This window comes from Rhinoderma darwinii, chromosome 11 (genome assembly GCF_050947455.1).
Source record: "Rhinoderma darwinii isolate aRhiDar2 chromosome 11, aRhiDar2.hap1, whole genome shotgun sequence".
Lineage (NCBI taxonomy): Eukaryota > Metazoa > Chordata > Amphibia > Anura > Rhinodermatidae > Rhinoderma > Rhinoderma darwinii.
The window spans coordinates 95101160-95123845 of NC_134697.1; the positions used below are offsets into that span (position 1 = coordinate 95101160).

Here is a 22686-nt window from a genome sequence, read left to right on the forward strand (position 1 = left end):
TTTGTTGGCTAATTTTCATTTTTGACTAGAGTGTTCCTTTAAAGATACGGGTCTTGAAAATATATAGCAAAAATGGCCACTGTGAAAAACTGCTACAAGACACAAAACGGGAAATGCAGTTTCGCCAAAAAGCGATGTTTCCAATGCGAGTGACATTGCTGAAAAAGTGGATGGGGCTACATAGTTGTATTGACGACTTCTAATGTTTTCCCTACTTTCCATGCTAGAAAAGTGTCGGAGATCAACGCCAAGTCCAACCAGTAGCTGCAATCGAACAGTCAAAGAACTTTTTGCCACAAAAGTACCGTGTGTGAATATACCCTTTAAGGGCTCTTGACCTTTATTTAATTTATTTCTGTACAAAAGTTGTCATCACTCACTGTCCCCAGTTGGGCTCACAATCAAAATTTCCTATCTTTGTATTTTTGGAGTGTGGGAGGAAATCGTAGAACTCGGGAGAAAAACACGCAAAGACGGGGATAACATACAAACTCCATGCCGATCTCGTCCTTGGTTAGATTCGCATCCAGGACTCCAGTGCTGCGAGGCCACAGCGTTAACTACTTTATTGACCGTTCAGTCTGAATAGTTTATTACAAATGGCGGCAGTTTGTTCCTCCTGTATTATAACTAGACACGTCACAATTGCTTGGTGGCTGGATAGAGATGTATGGTCGCTTCACTCAGTGACTTATAGGATGATCATGTCTGTAGAGCAAACACCAAAAATAAGTCTTCCCTCAGTCTATGCTGCACCGACAGCAGAGGTGGAGAGAGGGCGCCACTTATGTTCTAGAGCGGGAGAAGATACATTTAAAAAGGCCCTGGAAACAATAGAAACAGAAAACAGGACACAGCAAAAAATATATTAACCTTGTGGATGTCTTATGTGTTAGTATGAAGAGGGATCACAATGTTTGAGACCTCCCAGCTGGCACTTCTCTCACCAAAATGAAAAAACATCAGCCACGTCTGCCTCCGAACAATATCAAAGCCACATCTGCCTTCAAACACAGTCAATCACAGCGGCCTCCAAAAGACTGCTAACACCACGCCACGTCTATCTCCAAAGACCGCTAACACTACGCCTATCTCCAAAGACCGTCAATGCCATGTCTATCTCCAAAGACCGCTAACACCACGCCACGTCTATCTCCAAAGACCGCTAACACTACGCCTATCTCCAAAGACCGTCAATGCCATGTCTATCTCCAAAGACCGCTAACACCACGCCACGTCTATCTCCAAAGACCGTCAATGCCACGTCTATCTCCAAAGACCGCTAACACTACGCCTATCTCCAAAGAACATCAGAGCCATGCCCCTCTCCAAAAGACCACTAACACCACGCCTGCCTCCAAAGACCGGCAACGCCACGCCTCCCTCCAAAGACCGGCAACGCCACGCCTGCCTCCAAAGACCGGCAACGCCACGCCTGCCTCCAAAGACCGGCAACGCCACGCCTGCCTCCAAAGACCGGCAACGCCACGCCTGCCTCCAAAGACCGGCAACGCCACGCCTGCCTCCAAAGACCGGCAACGTCACGCCTGCCTCCAAAGACCGGCAACGTCACGCCTGCCTCCAAAGACCGGCAACGCCACGCCTGCCTCCAAAGACCGGCAACGCCACGCCTGCCTCCAAAGACCGGCAACGCCACGCCTGCCTCCAAAGACCGGCAACGCCACGCCTGCCTCCAAAGCCCGGCAACGCCACGCCTGCCTCCAAAGCCCGGTAACGCCACGCCTGCCTCCAAAGACCGGCAACGCCACGCCTGCCTCCAAAGACCGGCAACGCCACGCCTCCTTCCAAAGACAGGCAACGCCACGCCTCCTTCCAAAGACAGGCAACGCCACGCCTCCTTCCAAAGACAGGCAACGCCACGCCTGCCCCCAAAGACCGGCAACGTCACGCCTGCCTACAAAGACCGGCAACGTCACGCCTGCCTCCAAAGACCGGCAACGCCACGCCTGCCTCCAAACATAACGCAGGAGAGATAAAACATCAACGCGCCTGTTAACAGGGCAAGTGAATGGGCGGATAAATAACGGACTTAAAACAAGCAAAACCAGACAAGATAAAAACTGCACCACTGCTACTAAAGAGAACTAACAATGGCCATTGACACGGCTGTCATTATTATGACACCTGAAGCTGATGAAATAATTAAAGCACGTAATAGTTTGTAACCTCTTTAATATGAATCTACCACTAAGCAGATCATATATGAATACAAGTTACCTTTTAGATGCCCTTAAAGAGAAATTCCAATGCAGCTTTTTAGGTCTTATTTACCCCCAATGATTCCCAAAACTAAAATGGTGGGAGCTCAGTTTTGTGCTCCAGCCCCTCTGGCGCTGCTCCGTGATTTCTAACACGTAATGGAGTAATATTGTATAAAGTTTAATTGCAGGAAATCGCGAGCACGGTCATATTGGAGTCAAACTATTACACAAAGCGATGGAATCCGCAGAGGGATCATCTCGCAGATACCTGGCAACGTCATCTCCTCACACGATATACCAGAAGACACATTAAAGGAGTGGTCTAGTTTAGCAAACCAATTTTCATACAACCTATAAGGGAATTTGGGGTTAATAGAGGGAAAGTCTCTGTTCAGGATCCTCATCTCTTGGCCAGAGTGGAGATCCGTTGAAAAGAGCGTCTCTCACTCAGTAAAATGAAGGATAGGGGCAGGTCCTCCAGACAAACCATTAATTTCAATGAGCACCATGTAATGCTTAGTTTTTCCTGTGGTGGTGCTGCAGGGAAATTGAACGCTTACCAACAAGTTTCCCCACAGAGTAAAGTTGATGCTAGGAGTCCCAGGAGGGGGATATTTTGTGCTGGAGTGCAGTCTTGAAATCACATGAGAAAAATGTCATATATGAAGAGGTGACGGTGTGTCTGTGAATGAACCGTGATCCCTACACCAACCAGGAAAGTAGCGGGAGCTTGTATAGTTCACAGCGGACCTCTAGTGGTAGCGAGAGGTATTTTATGACCAGCAAGAAAACCCCATCATCTTGTGTGAATCATTTGGTGTCTATAGAGGTTGGTTTCCCGGTTGAAGCATTTTCCACACACTCTGCAGGCATATGGTTTCTCCCCCGTGTGTGTTCTTTTGTGGCGGTTGAGGCTGCCGCTGGCGGTGAACACTTTCCCGCATTCTTCACATTCATAGGTTTTTTCCCCTACGTGTGTAGTTTGATGGTAAGCGAGGCGAGCGCTGGAGGTAAAACATTTGCCGCACAGGGAGCAGGCGTATGGCTTTTCTAGAGCATGAACCGACATGTGCGTTTCCAGGGAGGATTTCAAGACGAAGCGCCGGCCGCATTCAGCGCAGGCAAAAGGCTTCTCCCCCATGTGAACGGCTTTGTGGGCGAGCAGATTGGACTTGACCGTAAAACACTTTCCACACTCCGAACAAGCAAAGAGCTTCTCGCCGGTGTGGAGTTTAATGTGTGTGCCGAGCTCTGCAGAGGTAGAAAAGCTCTTCCTACATTCAGAACAGGCAAACCGGGCAGGAACGCTATGGACGTTCCGATGACTCTCCAGGTGCGATACCTCCAAGAAACACTGGTCGCAGTCAGAGCAGGGATAGGCGCTCATGTCGGGGAGGGCGGTTTTAGAGTCGGGGGTTGTTCTTGATGTTAAAGTGTATTTTCTTTTAAAATCCGGTGGCCCGCCAGACGTCATGAGATGTGTTGACCCATCTGTGGGGAAAGATACGTGCCAAGGGGGAAATTTTCATTAATCCAATGATGCCAATAGTACAAAACCCAAAGCCGAGTCTCATATGATCACAGTCAATTCTACCAGGATTAGGGGGTTTCACAGAAAACATTCCACTCCGCCACCGAGCTAGACATAAACGTCAACATTATATAAAAACGTAGATCATTACTAAACACCATGGTACACGGGCCAATGATTCGTACAGCATGAAGGCTCGATCCCGATCATTGATCTGTGTAAACAGGCCAACGATCAGCCAATCAACGAGCAAACGCGCAGTGATCGGCTGATCGTATCGTTTATGGAGCCGGAAATATTATCATGGTTGGCAGCGCATCCCCCTGTGTAAGCGACGACGTGCTGCCGACATGATGGAAATGTATGGAGACGAGTGATTGGAGTAGCGATCGCTCGTCCTCATACAGAACCGATCATTGATCCTTGTCAAAGCGCCGATCATCAAGCTGTATTGGTGATCGGCGCCCGTTTTCACGGCCCATATAGAAAAAAAAAACTTTAGTCTTCCATGTATATTATACAGCCCAGCAAATATCTGAACCTCCGGGGTAATTTTTCAGATTGTATTAGACGCTGTAACTTTTCAATAGTTACTAAACATGGAAATGTCATCTCTCGCTCACCCTCATGGATCTCCCACTCTGCTGTTCGCTGCTGGCGTCCCGTCTCCTTGTCATCTACTGCAATGGTAGATGTAAGCAGGTCTGTTGTTCTTCGCGGCAGTTCTGCACATATAAAACGGCATCGATTGATTGGGTCTTGCTTCATAGTCAATAGTACAGTAACATTTGCAAAAATGGGAAATGATAGGTGCTGAATTATCGGACGGTCATAGCAAAGGCTCTAAAACTCACTTGTAAAAATAGAAATCCCTTAAAAAGCGGAGAATAAAATGTAAAATAATATAACCGGCTCCTTTCTTCCAGGAACACCACTACTCTTCTCCGTAGAACATGTTAGACATTGCTGCTCAGCCCCATACACTCGAATAGGGCGGACCTGCAATACCACACACAGCCCATGGACTAGAGTGGAGCTGTTTCTTGGGAAGGAAGTGGCCATGTCAAATCTCATACAATCCCTTTAAACTTAACAGTAAATCTACAATAAAAGGTGGAACTGCTGTAGAACGAACCGATCTTTTACCCTATACAGATACGTTACACATAAAATGCTTATTACCTTGAAAACGGACTACGGACATCTTCTCACTTCATAAGCGTGCTCTTTTTTTAGGGTTCTTTAAAGGGGTTTTCTCGTAATCGATATTTATCACCTAACCACAGGATCGGTGATAAACATCTGATCGCTGGGGATCCGACCGCTGGGGTTTTCCAGAAAAAGAGAAAGTTGATGGTCCATCCTAAAGATAGTCCAGCAATATTTGATAGATATCGGCACCCCGCCGATCAGCTATTTTGAAGGGGCCGTGGCGCTTCATTGAGTGTTCATTCCCTTTACTGCTCACACTGTGAATCGCTAACGCACTTATAGTGGCGGTTCACAGTATTACAGCTTCCCTCCATCCAAGTGAGAGGGAGCTGTAATACCGTGAACCGCCACTACAAGCGTGCCGGTGTTTCACAGTATTGAGCAGCGTGAGCAATCAGCGATTGCATGAGTACCACAGCCCCTTGAAAACAGATGATCGGCGAGGGTGTCAAGAGTCAGCCCCCCACCGATCAGGTATTGATAGCCGATCCCGAGGGACTGATAAGTCCCAGAGTCAAAGTACAAGGTGTAAAAACCAGCTGTAAAGTGACACGGAAATAAAGAGTATCCATCGGTCACCTCTTTTCTGGTTTTTAGGCATGTCGTCTTCTTTACACGGCTCATCATCCCACTTGTTCATCTCGTCTTTCTCTTCTCCATCTTCGAGGGATTTAACTTCAATTGTAAGATCATCAAAATCATCAACCTAAATAATGAGGATGGGTGGAAAACAATACATGAATATCCTAAGAAATAAACGCTATTCTCACATGTGCCGCAGAATTTTACCCACAGCATTGTAAACGGGCAAATCCACAGCGTCATTCGTTGCAGATTTGCCACGGATTCGTGGCAACGGAATCCGTGGCAAAATCTTTACCTCTAAACGAACCCGTTCCACCTGTACATGCACCAATTAAATTCATTGTTTCTGTGGTTATTAACCCCTTCCCGCCGCAGCCCTTTTTCAGATTTTCATTTTCGTTTTTTCCTCCCCACCTTCCAGAAGCCATAACGGGTTTACTTTTCCGTCTATATAGTCCTATGAGGGCTTGATTTTTGCGGGACGAGTTGTAGTTTTCCGTAGCGCTATTTATTTTGCCGTATAATGTACTAGGAAACGGGGAAAAATGATTTGTGGGGTAGAAAAAGAAAAAAAAAACAGCGATTCCTCCATGGTTTTTTGCGCGCTGTTTTTACGGAATTCACTGTGCAATTAAAACAACATGTTAACTTTATTCTGCGAGTCAATACGATTACGGCGATACCAAATATGTGTAGTTTTTTCTATATTTTACTACTTTTACAAGTAAAATCCTAAGTCTAAAAAAGAAAATTTATTTTGTGTCGTCAAATTCTGAGAGCCGTAACTGTTTAATTTTTTGGTCGATTAAGCGTTACGGGGGCTTATTTTTTACGGGATAAGCTGTCGTTTTTAATAATACCATTTTGGTGTACATGCGACCGTTTGATCACTTTTTATTTCATTTTTTGTGGGAGATGAGGTGACCAAAAAATAGACATTCTGGCGTTTACAATTTCTTTTTTTACGCCGTTCACCGTGCAGGTTAAATAATGATATATTGTAATAGTTCAGACTTTTACGGACGCAGCGATACCAATTATGTTTATTTTTTACATTATTTTAGAGGAAAAATTGGAAAGGGGCTTAGGGCAGGTCTTAACAGAGGCAGAGTGAAGGCGGTCCTAGGGGTCTTCTTTAGGCCACTGGGCTGCCATGACAACCATCGGCACCTAACGATCGCGTTATGGGGGGCGCTGATGAGCTGTCAGAGGGGGCCGCCCCCTCTTTTAACACCTCAGATGCTGGGGTTGCGATTGACTACGGCATTTGAGGGGTTAGACGGGCAGGAATAGCGCGATCGCTGTTCCTGGCCACTAGTCCCGGGTGTCAGCTGTAAAACACAACTGACACCTGCAGCGCATGGAGCAGGATCAGCGCATGAACCCGTTCCATACATCACCCCCCGCCCCATGGCACGCTATTACGTCGTGGTGCGCGAAGGGTCCTCTTCAGTATTTTACAGGCACAGCGCCATACATTTGGTAGTGCCCGTGTCTGGTATTACAGCTTTTTCCCATTCACTTGAATGGGACTGAGGTGCAGTGAGGAGCAATACCAGGCATAGCCACTATTAAAGGTATGGCGCTGTGCCTTAAAGGAGATGTGGCGCTCCAGTCAGCTTGCCGGCGGGGTGGGGGGGCAGATGTCAGACAACCACCGATTTGATATTGATGGCCTATCCATATTGTAGTCCCAGAAAATCCTTTAAATGTGCTGTATATTAACAAGTGCTTCAAAACTTTTCATGCGAGTTGGACTTTCAAGTGAATGCCTGAAGAACAAAGCGGAGTCGTATCATTTGGGCTCCAGTATTTGTAATCATAGGTGGCGGTATTGTCTCCATTCTAATGTACCGCTGTAATTCACCTGGTCATCCGGTAGGATTTTGTCATCGTCCTCCGAGGAATCCTGAGGCGAAGGACAGAGATACTTCTCAGGTGTACTTCTGTTACTGGATGTTCCTGAGGAGCAATCAATGACTGAAAACCAAAAAATATGAAAAATTACGAGTTACACCGATGTAAAGTTAAATGTAAAATGCAGGTCACCATTATATACACCTAACGGGAAAATACAGAGTCACACGGACATGGAAAAAGACTTAGGAACTTTAATTGACAGTAAACTTAACTGTAGCAACCAGTGTCAGGCGGCTGCTGCCAAGCCAAAGAAGATCATGGGGTGCATCAAAAGGGGCACAGGTGTACATGATGAGAACATGGCTCTACCACTGTATAAATCTCTAGTAAGACCGCATATGGTATATTGTATACCGTTTTGGCCACTGGTGTACAAGAAACAAAACAAAAAAACGGCTGAGGGGTGACCGAATGCCGGTGTCTAAATATATCAAAAGACAATACAGAGGTCTAATGGTTTATTTAAACATAAGGACTCGTAACAAGGGGGCGTCCCCTGCGTATAGAGGAAAGAAGGTCTCTACACCAATATAGAGGGGGATTCTTTACTGTAAGAGCAGTCACACTATGGAACTCTACAGGAAGTTTCCTGGTGAATTCACTGAAAAAGTTCAAGTGGGACCGGGAGTGTAATAATATTACACGTTATATTTACTGGAGATGGGTCGTTAATCTACGGATTTATTCCGATTGTCGGATTTGGAATCGGTAAGAAATATTTTCCCTTGGATGAAGTTGAATGGGACGAGATTAACCCTTTAACAGGTCATTTTCTTCCAAATGATGTGGAACCAAGTGCTCACCTGTGCTGTCTGAACTGTGTTCAAGAATTGCGTCTTCATCGACCTCTAGATCGTCCAGCTGGTGAGCATCTTCTTCTTTCACAACCAACGTTTGGGTTCCGGATGTGCTTGTTGGGATCTCGCTCTAAGAAGAACACAAAATACATTATAACCTCTGATCACCTTCCAATGGGATTTCTTAAAATGACATCAATGTGTTTTGTAGCAATTTTCAAATTGACTTTTATTTACATTTTTTACTTTTTCCGCTCGGTATCCTGCATAGGGACGTTCTATAGTTCTCTCCCGTGTCCTGCATAGGGACGTTCTATAGTTCTCTCCCGTGTCCTGCATAGGGACGTTCTATAGTTCTCTCCCGTGTCCTGCATAGGGACGTTCTATAGTTCTCTCCCGTGTCCTGCATAGGGACGTTCTATAGTTCTCTCCCGTGTCCTGCATAGGGACGTTCTATAGTTCTCTCCCGTGTCCTGCATAGGGACGTTCTATAGTCCTCTCCCGTGTCCTGCATAGGGACGTTCTATAGTCCTCTCCCGTGTCCTGCATAGGGACGTTCTATAGTCCTCTCCCGTGTCCTGCATAGGGACGTTCTATAGTTCTCTCCCGTGTCCTGCATAGGGACGTTCTATAGTTCTCTCCCGTGTCCTGCATAGGGACGTTCTATAGTTCTCTCCCGTGTCCTGCATAGGGACGTTCTATAGTCCTCTCCCGTGTCCTGCATAGGGACGTTCTATAGTCCTCTCCCGTGTCCTGCATAGGGACGTTCTATAGTCCTCTCCCGTGTCCTGCATAGGGACGTTCTATAGTTCTCTCCCGTGTCCTGCATAGGGACGTTCTATAGTTCTCTCCCGTGTCCTGCATAGGGACGTTCTATAGTTCTCTCCCGTGTCCTGCATAGGGACGTTCTATAGTTCTCTCCCGTGTCCTGCATAGGGACGTTCTATAGTCCTCTCCCGTGTCCTGCATAGGGACGTTCTATAGTCCTCTCCCGTGTCCTGCATAGGGACGTTCTATAGTTCTCTCCCGTGTCCTGCATAGGGACGTTCTATAGTCCTCTCCCGTGTCCTGCATAGGGACGTTCTATAGTCCTCTCGCGTGTCCTCCGTTTCCCTGACACACGGGATGCAGCGAATATGAACTTAAATGTGATCGACATGAGCTGGATCCTGTGTGTCTGGGAAACTCACGACCAGCTCTCAGCTCTGCCGTCAGTTCAGCTGTACTGACGGAATGGGCTGAGAGAGAACGATACAGTCTCTCTATATATATATATATATATATATACACAGGATACACAGAAGCTGGATCATAAAAAGTAAAAGCCTTTAAAGGGGTTGTCCAATTTCAGCATTACAGCAGTTTCTGTATTAATTCCTAGGAAACAACCTATAAGCGCACAAGCGCAAGGGATATACCATCCCGATAGAATATGAAAATAAATACCATGAATAGTAAGAAAATATATAGCTTTATTAATAATTAACAATACATGGTATGACAATAACAAATGCTTAAAAAAGATATATATGGCGGATCATATATCGAAAGGAGTAGCAGTATGGTAAGGATGACATAATACCATAAGGACCACAAGAAAAAAAACACCTCAAAGACACATCCCAATGCTAACCTACCAAAGATACAGGTAAATTAAGTTTATCAGAAATGGAAACATCTATAATAACCATGTAGATATAATACCTACATAGAAAAAGTGCACATCGCCAATGAACTAGAAATAAATAACATGCATATAGACAGGCATATAGGATACATGCCAAATAGAGAAAATGAATGGTTTCAAATACCTGTAGACATGATTGAAGCTAGAGATGTGATGAAGTGGCACAGTGTCATACCATGTATTGTTAATTATTAATAAAGCTATATATTTTCTTACTATTCATGGTATTTATTTTCATATTCTATCGGGATGGTATATCCCTTGCGCTTGTGCGCTTATAGGTTGTTTCCTAGTTTGCTTGGGTTTTTTCCCTGGTTCCGTTGTACCTTGGTTTGAGGTTTTGTTGTAGGTTTACTCTGTATTAATTCCTCGCAGTTTTCAAGACCTCTGCTTGTTGTTATTCAGTAGGAACATTCATTGTTTACTTTCAGTGGGTACAATTCTGTCCATGGTCATGTGATGGACACACAGGTGCTGGGATCGTTACATGGTCATGTGATGGACACACAGGTGCTGGGATCGTTACATGGTCATGTGATGGACACACAGGTGCTGGGATCGTTACATGGTCATGTGATGGACACACAGGTGCTGGGATCGTTACATGGTCGTGATGGACACACAGGTGCTGGGATCGTTACAGGGTCATGTGATGGACACACAGGTGCTGGGATCGTTACAGGGTCATGTGATGGACACACAGGTGCTGGGATCGTTACAGGGTCATGTGATGGACACACAGGTGCTGGGATCGTTACAGGGTCATGTGATGGACACACAGGTGCCGGGATCGTTACAGGGTCATGTGATGGACACACAGGTGCTGGGATCGTTACAGGGTCATATGATGGACACACAGGTGCTGGGATCGTTACAGGGTCATGTGATGGACACACAGGTGCCGGGATCGTTACAGGGTCATGTGATGGACACACAGGTGCTGGGATCGTTACATACGCCTCGACAATGAGTTCCACTTCCTGTAATCAGTTACAACAGGAAGAGCGACTCTGTAGCACGATTTCATATTCTAACATGGCACTCCAAATTTGCTGGAGATCCTCCACATGATCATCAACATCTGTAATACATTTCTAATCCAGAAGTGACTTTGTATATTGTAAATTGAACGGTACAACTTACCTAAGACTCTGGACTTTAAACTAGTTAGGAGAATATTTGGTGTCACGCCCCATCTAATAACTCACCGTGACCTTACATTGCGGTCCACTCACCTCTTCGGAGTTCTCCTGCACACTATAAGCAGCGGGCGACTTCTCAGGAGGTTCTATGTTCTCCGATCCATCTGAAAGTATAAGTGATTATGTTACAAGACATCCACCTGCATCACAACTCATCTTCTCCGAGGCCGAGACAAGTGAAAGGCTTCCAGGGAGCGCTCACAGACCTGTAGTAAGCGAGTCTTCTGGTTGGTCGCAGCGGATTGGTAAGGCAGATACAGAGTATTAAAGGGTAAGGATCACTTCATATATTTTTTATATTGTATAGGGCAGTCGATGTCAGGAAATATTGCAATATCCTTTATTAACCAGTTCAGCCTCCTTTCGTTGTAAACCTGTTCCTGAACTACTACCCCTATCCTCCGCTACTGGTCGTTGCTGGGGAAAATCCATATTCAGCGCCGTACACACTGAATACAGCTCCTCTGTATGAAATGATCGTTACCCTTTAAGGTTCAGGGGACCACTAAAATAGAGGAAGGTGAGATGTGCCGCACTTACCAGGAGACGCCACATGCCGCGCTTACGAGGAGACGCCACGTGCCGCGCTTACGGGGAGACGCGACGTGCCGCGCTTACCGGGAGACGCGACGTGCCGCCCTTACCGGGAGACGCCACGTGCCGCCCTTACCGGGAGACGCCACGTGCCGCGCTTACCGGGAGACGCCACGTGCCGCTCTTACCGTGAGACGCCACGTGCCGCGCTTACCGGGAGACGCCACGTGCCGCGCTTACCGGGAGACGCCACGTGCCGCGCTTACCGGGAAACGCGACGGGCCGCCCTTACCGGGAGACGCGACGTGCCGCACTTACCGGGAGATGCGATGTGCTGCTGTCCTTCAGACATCTCGTCCTCTGTGGGATCTTTGGGCCTTTCTAAATCATCACACTCCTCCATGGAGAAATAGACGGTGACGTCCTGACACCTTATAGGAACCTGACACACAATGAGACAGTCATCATCCCGACACCTTCATAGCGTTACTATATAATGTCCCAGCATCCCCGACGGTCCTCACCTCTCCGGTCAGCAGCTGGGTGATGGTGTTGGTGAGTTCTAGAATCTTGTCCTCATTTTTCCTCTCTTCTATTATTGAGTCAGTCGGCGGATCGTTGTTCGGGCTCCGGTTCCTACAGAATCCTCCTGATACAATCGGGCTGCTGCTGTGCGTGACTCGGCCACCAGACATCTTTAATACAATATAATCCTGTGTATTGGAATATATTTATCTTAGTACAGAGATCCATTGTTCTGCGTGCTCATTGCAGTGTAAAGGCCCTTTTACACGGGCCAATTATCGGGCAAACACACGTTCACAGAACGCTTCTTCCCGATCATTGCCCGGAGTAAACAGGCCAGCGATCAGATGATCGCTGAAAGGAGCAAACGAGCGATCTCGTTGATCGGCGCTTGTTTACACGGCCCAGGACGGGTCGTGTAAGAAGACCTTAAAGGGTAAATAAACATTCGACAAACTTGTGACATGTCAGAAGTTTTGATTGGTGGGGCTCCGAGCAGAGACCCCCACCAATCACGTAAACTAAGCGGCAGAAGGTCTCGTGTGAGCGCTCAGCTGCTTCGTCTGTTCAGCTTTTTCCGGAAAACAATGTATCGGAGTGCGGGCTCAATACAAAGTCTACGAGCCTGTTCTCCGATACATCGGCTTTCCGGAAAAAGACGATCAGAAACAAAGCGGCTCAGCGCTCACACGAACGAATCTGCCGATTCGTTTTAGCGATTGATGGGGGTCTAATTGCTCAGACCCCCACCAAAACTTCTGACGTGTCACTATGACTATGTCAAACGTTTAGTTACCCTTTAAGTCCCGGGTTTATGTACTGACAACAACGTGCCATTTGGATTTCCCATCATCCCTTCATTTTCCTGTCACATACCTGATTTATTAATAAAGATAAGAGAGGTCATGTGACATCATTCCCAGAACCCCTCACCTCTCCAGTCAGCAGGTACAGAATATCTAAGGTTATCTGCATTATCTTCTCAATCAGGTGACTCTTGGCCTTGTCCGTGCTGAGCGATTCGGTCAGGTCGTCATCTAGACGTGACAGCTTCATTTTACGGATTAATGCCTGCGATATCCAGGTGGAGTGCGGCCCTCAGCTGGAAACAATAGGAGGCGTTAAACCATATAATGATCAGAATCTTTCCACATCACCCCAGATTGTACTCATAGGAAGCCACGATATTTAAAGAGGACCTGTCATTGTTTTTTCTCTAAACCATTTACATACCCTTATAATCCTCCTAATTTCTGTGATTTTTTTTTTCAAATTGTCCCGTTACAGCCGACAAACCGTTTTGGCGCCCAATATATTAATTACAGAGACCTAAGCTTCCCGCAGTGGGTGTGGTCTTCTCCCTTGCTGTGACGTGGTCCAATCCATGCGGAACGATTTGCAGCAATGCAGAAGACATGCTGATCTCGCGAGATTTCCATAGTCTCACGAAACCAGCTTCTGTAACCCGCCGCCATGGGCATTACATCACCATACACAGAGCAACATATCCGAGAAGGTGCCTTCTGACTGTCCATGCCAATTAAATGCCTCTAACACTGGGTGAAGTTCCTGGTAAGCTTGGAGGTTGCGTCCCACCTAACAGACGGGTGATAATCAGAAAAATGGGGGCCAAGAGGAGGTTTTCCCCATATCACTTACAAGGAAACTATTTGTTATATAAGAAACAGGATTTGTTGTGCATTCATCGTAAAATCCTTTTCTTCTTTAGTAAATTGGGGGACAGAGGAGATGGGTATATGCTGTTGCCAGTAGGAGGCGTCACACTAAGAAGAAAAAGGCGTTGACTAATACAGTATAGATACACCCTACAGGCACTGAGCCAGTCACTACGTACAGAAGCAAAACACAAAAATAACAGAACCAGAAGAAAACCATGTCCAACAGACAACCTTATCAATGTCATAACGAAAAAAGGGTGGGAGCGGTGTCCTCAATGGACTAGACGAGAAAAGGATTATACGGCGAGTACTTAAAAAAATGGGGTTTTTTCGGTTTTTCGTTCATTTGGGATATCTCACAGTCTGTGTCCACATGGGTGGGAACCGACAGAAAAGTACGGTACGTCTATTCCACGAAACACCTTGCGACTAAGGGAAGGAATTGCGGATGCAGAAGTATGCAGCCTATAGAATATGGTGAAAGTGCACAATATGATCAGGTAGCCGCTGTGCAAAACTGAAGCCTGATGGCGCATAGCCCAGGAATCACCAAGGTCCCTAATGGAATGGGTTGCAACCTGGAACGGGGTTCCCTACCCCAGAGCCGATAGACCTAGTGTATAATCAACACAGCCATCGGGCGATTGTAGCCATAAAATGTGCCAAGCCCTTCCTGGGACCTTCCGAGACCACGAATAAAGAATCGAGAGTGGCGAAAGGAGAAAGTGGCCAAAAGGTCGACCCGCAAGGCACAGACCACATTCAAATGGTGCACAGTGTTCCTTGGGTTGCGCCTGAGACACATAGAAGGATAGTCTATTGATATTCTTGTTAAGGTGGAATGGGGAAACCACCTCGGGAAAACAAAGAAAACAGAGCACAGTACAGAGCAATTGATCTTGATGGAGAGAGAGAAGGCGCGTGATAAGACAGAGCCAACAGCTCAGAAACCCTCCAAATAAGAGGTTCCAAAGAGGCTCAAACGGGGCCGATAGGGGAGGGGGGGTCGATAGGGGAGCAACCGCATGTGGAAAACCTTGTAAAAAGGTTCACACATCAGAATTGGATGCCGGAAGCCTGGTGAAAAGAAATGACAAAACACGGTCATTGGGCCAAGAGAGCAGAGGGAAAGTCCAGGAGCCAATTCCTTATGGAGGAATGTCTGGAGCCAGGGCACGGAAAAAACAAGAGAGGAAGATGCTGATCCTCGTACCACTGCAGATGCGTCTTCCAAATCTGGTGATAAATATGTGGTGGAGAGGCTTTCGGGCCCTCTACATTGTTTGGAGCACCCGCTGCGATAAAGCCCCGAGCCGTCAACACTGCATTTTCAATCGCCACACCATTAAACAAAGCGACTGTCAACTCAGGTGGAAGAGATGCCCATGAGAGAGCAGATCGTGCCGAAAAGGTAAGTGCCAGGGAGCGTCGGCTACTAGAGCCACCATGTTGACGTACCATCAACGGCACAGCCAGTCTGGAGCGCCCAGAAAGGTCGGAATCACCTCCGCCCTGATCCTTCTGAGAAGCTGGTGAAGAAGACACAGTGGGGGAAACATGTAAATCAGGCAGGCGTGAACCCACAAAACAACCCGAGTGTCAACTACGTACACCTCAGGATCAACACCTGCACTTGGGTCGAAACGTCACTATTATGGCGAAATAAAACCTCGTTTTTTTTACTTTAAGAAACGTGTGCTGCAGTTTTCCTTCCTTGACCCGTCAGGATCCTGAGACATGGCAACAAAGAGGGTAACCTGGCGAACGACTTGAGACGCCAGCAGGTCCATGTACATTGTGCCCCACCTGGAACAAATGTCTGCAATCACTACAGGATGAAGGGCCAATTCCTATTGGCTGATCTGAGGTGGAGTGAGATAACCCAGTCGACAACCCCTGAAAATGAAGTGCTGAGAAAGCAGGAAAGTGAAGCGTCGCCAACTTCAGAATCTTAGCGGTTGTCGCCAAGGCAGTCCTGGCTGTCTGGGGCATAGAGCACGGCTAGGCAAAGTTTGTGGCAGGAAACTGCTCATTCCATCTGTGGCTACTGAGATGACCCCATCCAGGCGGGCTAAAAAGAGACGGGAAGTAACAAAAGGGAAGAGTCGTCAAAGAGCGCTGAGAAGCAGTGTCGGTGGACCAGTACTTTAGCCACTTAATCCGGCGACTAGAGAAGGGAATGCGTTAGCCACAAGGCGGGCCGCACATAGTGCGTGAACCAGTCATTTCAATGAAATGGGTTTACCGCTTGTGGGAGAAAACCGCCCCCGTCTCCCATTGAAATCAATGGGAGGCATTTTAGGGCCGTTTTTGACGAGTTTTGTGGCGCGGTTTCTGTGTCAAAAAACTCAGTGTGAACATAGCCTTAGAGAAAGAAATAAACAAACTGTTTATATACAGAGCAAACAAATAAGATAGATAAATAAATATTCACGGACGTGGCTTCTAGAACGGGCCGTTTTCTCTCTGTATATTTCTGTTCTTTCCATTGTCTCTTCTCTGGTTTTCGGATGTGAAATTCCCCTTTGTACTGTCCGGCTCCATCGGAGCCGTTCAGTCGGCAGTGGTTCGCTTTGCATCGGTGACTCACTCTGCGCCCAGAGCGTCATATCACCATGACAACGGTAGACGCAACCGACAGCTCCCAATATATAACGATCCTCAACGATCAGACCAACAACAAAATTCACGTAGGCACAAACATAGATAGAATTCTTTTATATTAATCGGACCTAGTAACTATAGTTTTTATTACTATAGATTTATTATATTTTTTTGTATTCCAATTAAATTTCACTTCTTACTCGGATGTATAAAATGTTCATCTTTTTAATCGACTTACAATCATTTTAATGGTCTTCCATATTATTATACAATTGTATTGCTATTTCTATAAATGAATATTTTCTGTTTCATCGCCAAACCTCGTTTATACAAGTGATTGTTTGACCTACAACCGGACCCGGTAGTCATTTCGACTACCGATCTCTAAGCCCGCTATATAACCACATGCATTAAGAAATGTTGGATCACTTGTACTCAACCCGACGAAGGGGCCGCTACGGCCTTGAAACACATTATTGTCGTTTTAATTGTACAAATTAAAAATGAGTTCTATCACGGCTGCGCCCTTGGTTATTCCGTCTTTTACTCTCCTCTCCTGGATGGCAGAGATACTTGGTGGCCTCTGACAGCTGTTGAGAAAGACTTACTACATCTTTAGTAAGTGCTCCTGAGAAAAGGCCAAGGCAGAGTTGGAAAAGCCAATCCATCGAGGTTCTGTTGACCCATACAGAAGCAAAAATCACCCGCAAGGATGAGACGGCGGCTTCAAAGGATGCTTTGGAGAAAGAATCGATGCGGCGGTCCAGAGGAAAGTTGTGGTCTTTGCCAGATGGAAAGCCGGAGGATCCACCACTGGAGACTTAGCCCATTTGGAAGAAATATCTTCTGGGAATAAATACATGAGGTCCAGGCGAGAAATCTGGGCGAATTTTTTCATCAAGATGTTCCCATTCCTTGGTGACTATGTCTTCCAGCTCCAGCCTGGGGCGATGGACGCTGACCAAATCCGCTGGGCGAGATGGGACCCCGTCAGTAACATGTAAACACCTTACCTCAGAGATGTGACTGTCCACCACAGAGGACAGCTTGGAGGAATGCTCCTCATCCAGTTTAGAGATGGAATCCGAGAGCTCACCCTCAGTCAAGGGCTGATGAGGGAAAGAAACAGCAGAGCGGTTCCCTGGAAAGGGAGGGGAAGTGATGAGGCAGATGATAAAGAGGGTGGAGGAGACCGCACAGATCCGTTTAGGGGTTTCCTTTCCACCTACTGGATGAAGACGTGGACGGAGAGTCCCCAGAGAGTTGGTCGGAAAGGCGAACTAAGATGCCCAACATGGACTTGGTGGCATTGGAGAGGTCACCAACAACCCTGGAGAGGGAGTTGGCCCGTAGCGGTTTAGTGTCAGCATTAGGCTTTCGCATGGCTGGGGTGTCTTAGATTGAGCCACAGGGTGAGCACCCACAGATACTTGGCCAGGGTCCAGCATGCATCGCACAGAGGAGTATGTTGACCACCTGAGAATTTTTGGACGCAAAATGAGTTGCATAAGGAAGTTGTCTGGACAATCCTCCTTTGTTGTCTGCCATGGGAGTATGAGCGTCACCAAGTTCCCAAGTACCCCCGGAATATCTAGTGACTAAGTCCACTCAATGCTGCAAGGCAAGGCTATGAATCGCTAGAAGGGGGTAATGGTCGCCTGATGGTACCTAGTTCTGAGCTTGGTAAATTCTTCCTTATTGTATCTGAGAAAGTGCCCGAGGGGGATATGAGGGAGGGTCGCCAAAGTCAGATCCTACCCGTAGATGTGGTAAAAATGCAGTTCCAGTGTGAACAGCAGCAGCAGCCCTGGAGAGGTCCTGTGAGGCGGTGTCCCCACTTGTCTGTGAGGGGCAGAGAGCAGGAGAAGATGACCTGCCCCTTCTCCCTGCTACGATTCACCGCCGGCAGTCATGTAGCCACGGCCCAATCACTGGCCAGGAGAGGAGGTGCGAGTCCCGTCCCGTGTGGGGAGTTGAAAAAGATGGTGGCCCGCATAGGGACAATGGTGGATCATATCACCAGGTTCAGGATTTAGAAGATCCCATGCTGAAAAGATGTGGGTTAGCACCATTAAATTACAATGGGGATAATCCACCCGCGGATCCGGTGGTCAAACCGTCGCAGAAAGCCGAGTTTATAAAGCCGATATAGTTATACATAGTTATTAGGTCACCCCTCAGCCGTCTTTTTTTCAAAACTAAATGACCCTACTTTTGAACCTGCTCTACTATGCCTCTCTTGTGTATTGGTGACCAAAACTGAACACAATGTACCACGTACGGTCTTAAAGAAATGTATAAAGTGGTAGAGCCATGTTCTCGTCATGTGCAACTAGGCCCCTTTTGATGCACCCCATGATCTTTTTTGACTGGACAGCAGCCACCTGACACTGGTTGCTACAGTTAGGGTATGTTAACATGGGCTATTTTCAGCCGTTTTTCGGGCCGTAATTGTCCCGATAAATGGTGGAAAAATCGGAATCAGAACGCCTACAAACATCTGCCCATTGATTTCAATGGGAAACACAGCGTTCTATTCCGATGTTTTTGGAGCCGTTTGTCATTGACTCTATAGAAAAACGGCCGTAAAAAACGCAGCGAAAAACGCTAGCTGCTTAAAAAACTTCTGAAAATCAGGAAACAGCTCCGTATTTTCAGAAATTTTTTGCTAAGCGTGTGAACAGAGCCTTAAAGAAAACCCAAATTTTCTGAATAAGCGGTTTTATGTATGTACAGGAGGAATAACACGGTTTCTGCTCATTATATGACTTGTATTCTGCATTGTTCAGTAGATTCAGCATGTCTTCTATACACTGCACACATAGAAGAGCAGAACCCCGCTCTCCTATCTCTATCGTATGAACGGTGTGTCTCTCTGCTTCTGCGCCCACCTTCTCCATAGACTTGTATAGGAAGATTGTCTTTGTCTGATACACGTCTCTCTGCTACCTCCTTTTTCTCCCCTCCCCATAGACTTGTATGGGTGGTGTGTCTGTGTCTCTGTCTCCCTGCTCCCGCCTTCCCTCTCCATAGACTTCTATGAGCAGGCTGTCAAGAGACAGCCCCCCACACTTCTTGTAGTACATCTCCTATGCTCTGTAACCAGGGGGTGGACAGTAAATTACAGGAAGGAAGAGGCATAGTGGCAGGTTCTTCACACAGACTTTGCATAGATAAAATAACTACATTTTTACAGTGAGTAAATTTAAATTTGACTGTGCAATCCCTCCGCAAAGTCATTAATACATAAACTAAACCGTACAGGGCCCAATACTGACCCATGTGGCCCCCACTAGTGACGGTGACTCAATCTGAATGTGTTTTTACATGTTTTTGGTGGCTTTTTTTTTATTTCGTGACATTTTGTACACGTTCCAGGATTTTTTTTTAAGTCCAATAGAGAAGCCTATGGGGAAAACGGCAGAAAAAAAACGTCCTAACGACAGCGCGTGCAGCATTCTGAGGAAAAAAACCTCCAAATTAAGTCACAAACCAAAGCGCTGTGTTAGTAAATTTTCTCCTATTTTACTGTAGATTTGAAAGGGACGTTTGGCTGCAACATTTAGGGGCAAAAAAATAAAAATGTGCAAAATCGCTCCGGTTCTGTGTACTCCTCATCAGTAATAGTCGGGTTTATAACAGAATCAGTGGTGTCCTGCGCTGCCTGAGCCAAGATAAGCAGCTGACCCGATCCTTGCATAGAGAATTTTAAACATTTATGTTGGTCTGTCTGTTTGTGTGCTGAAATAGCATAATAAAGATTGGTTTTTATAATTTAACAAATCCTACGGTAGCTGGGAAACAGGGCTTCTTTGCCTTTGGCATCTGTTTTTTCATTGTTGTATCTGGCCTGCCAGTTACCAAGGGTCCAACCACATTTTCTTGCAAGATAAGCAGCTTACACAAGACCAGGATTGTGCAGCTGAAGTCATTCTCTATCCCTGGCCTGATCCTGCGGTTTTGACATCTATTGTTCACTGTTATCAGCCATTTCAGGTCTGGGTAAGGTTGACTGGAAGGACTGACATGACGTACAGAAAAAAAATCCAAGCCCCCTACGATCAAGACTTTATTTTACAGAACGCTGTTCCGAATTGCAGCAGGAAACAGAATTCCCTGACCAGCACGGATTACACCCCTTCCCGACATTTGACGTGCACTTACTTCATAGCCGGGCAGAGGGAGTAAGGAGCTCACGGGCTGAGCCCGCTCCATAATAGGCGGAAGGTCGGCTTTATAATACGACCGCGGCATCTAAGCCGTTAGGAGAAGGGCCGGCCCCCTTCGGCGTCCAACCAAACCCCCCTGTCCGCAATGCGATTGCGGTATGCCGATGGTTTTCATGGTTGCCTGGGGGCCAAATGAGGGTCCCCAGGTCTGCCATCTTTGTATTTGTATTACGCCCTACCTCCGGCAGGGCTTAAAGGGGTTGTCCCAAGAACCACAGGATAGGTGATAACATGCTGATCGGTGGGGGTCCGACCGCTGGGACTACCACTGATCACGAGAAAAATGCGGCTGGCCACACACGCGCCCTGCTGCTTCATTCATTCTCTATGGCACTGCCGGCTAGAGCGCTGTACTCGGCTATCTCCGGCAGTCACATAGACAGTGAATGGAGCAGCAATGGGCATGCTCGACCTGACGCTCCATTCATTCGGAGGAACGGGACCCCCGTTCTCGTGATCAGTGGTCGGACCCCCACCGATCAGCCTGTTATCATCTATCCTGATGATAGGGGATAACATTTAATCTCGGGAGAACCTATTTAATAGGAGACTGCCAGATACATGACGTACTACAATACAGCGATCGCTGGTTCACGTCCCCTAAGGGACTAATAAAAAAAACAAAAACATTCAAACGCCGGAATACCCCAATGGTACCAGTAGCAACTACAACTCGCCCCGCAAAAAATAAGCCATCACACCGCTCAATCAACGGGAAAATAAAACAGTTCTGGCTTTTGGAAAAGGCGAAAATCCGAAAAATGGCTGCGGCGGGAAGGGGTTAAGTAAACGAGTTCAAAGCCCAACAATTGCTGATTGGCTGAGAAGGATCACGTGACAGTCAAATGATGGCAGACATTCGTTTTATAGTTGCCCATGACAACCGTCCTCCATCATTACCGAACTACAACCCCCATCAGTTGTGGACTCCGCCAGCATTACATAATGGGCGAGTATAATTACACCCACAAGTCACGCAATATGGTTGCTAGGGGTAACAACAATGGTGCCAGCATCCTGCCTGACTCCCCCTCTTCCTTCCATATTGTTTCCCCCCATTTTTTTCCATTTGCTATTACATCCCCCTCCTCCCTTCCCTGGCTCCTCGCTGACAATAGAGACCCCCGCACTTTAAATAAAAACATTGGGGTATCACCTGTGAAAGCCGGGTGTTCTCGGTCCTCCAGGGCGGCGTAAATAGGAGGTCTGTTGTTTCTGCCGGAGCTGCGTCTCATGACCCAGCGTCCCTGGGAGAGGGGAATCACGTCTCCTGGCTGTGTCTGCAGTCAAGGGAGCCATTTTGTTGAAGTCCGCTTCAATTTCATTGTTTGGAACGTCTACATATAAGGTGGCCAGAACGTTCTATTCATGAAAGAACATTCGGCCTCTAGTGGATTACTTCTTATAAATATGCCTAGTGATTCTGTGCGCTTCCTGCCATCTAGTGGTGACGTTAAATATAACAAGTGGAGAAAGACTACAGTCATAATTTTTTCTAATGCTATCATTTTGTGTAAAAAAAAAAACTCTTTCAGTGGTCCCCTAGCAGTGACAGCCATACTGCCCCATATTAGTTTCAGCCACACTGACCCACCTCATTGCCAACTACAGTGCCCCATGTACATACCTCCCAACTTTCAAGTATCACAAAGAGACAAATGCTTTTTTTATCCCACCCAATAACAGTATCATGCTCTCATAGTGCCTCCCACACAGTATCATGCTCTAATAGTGCCTCCCACACAGTATCATGCTCTCATAGTGCCTCCCACACAGTATCATGCTCTCATAGTGCCTCCCACACAGTATCATGCTCTCATAGTGCCTCCCACACAGTATCATGCTCTCATAGTGCCTCCCACACAGTATCATGCTCTCATAGTGCCTCCCACACAGTATCATGCTCTCATAGTGCCTCCCACACAGTATCATGCTCTCATAGTGCCTCCCACACAGTAT

The 22686-nt window shown here is 46.7% G+C and overlaps 1 protein-coding gene across 2 annotated transcripts; it reads right to left on the bottom strand.

Annotated features, from left to right (window-relative positions):
• Positions 1 to 302: 302 nt before the first annotated feature.
• LOC142663425 (uncharacterized) lies at positions 303 to 22075 on the bottom strand. Of its 2 annotated transcripts, none has more exons than XM_075842056.1 (10): positions 21884 to 22075; positions 13149 to 13317; positions 12215 to 12385; positions 12009 to 12132; positions 11190 to 11260; positions 8274 to 8397; positions 7418 to 7530; positions 5545 to 5671; positions 4377 to 4478; positions 303 to 3713 (listed from the first exon to the last, which is right to left on the bottom strand). In XM_075842056.1, exons 2-10 carry the CDS (start codon positions 13269 to 13271, stop codon positions 3019 to 3021), a joined length of 1650 nt encoding a protein of 549 aa, XP_075698171.1. In that variant the 5' UTR covers positions 13272 to 13317; positions 21884 to 22075; the 3' UTR covers positions 303 to 3018. The 2 variants fall into 2 exon arrangements, with proteins under 2 accessions (XP_075698171.1, XP_075698170.1); XM_075842055.1 differs by having other exon boundaries at positions 12215 to 12403; positions 21884 to 22073.
• Positions 22076 to 22686: the final 611 nt, after the last annotated feature.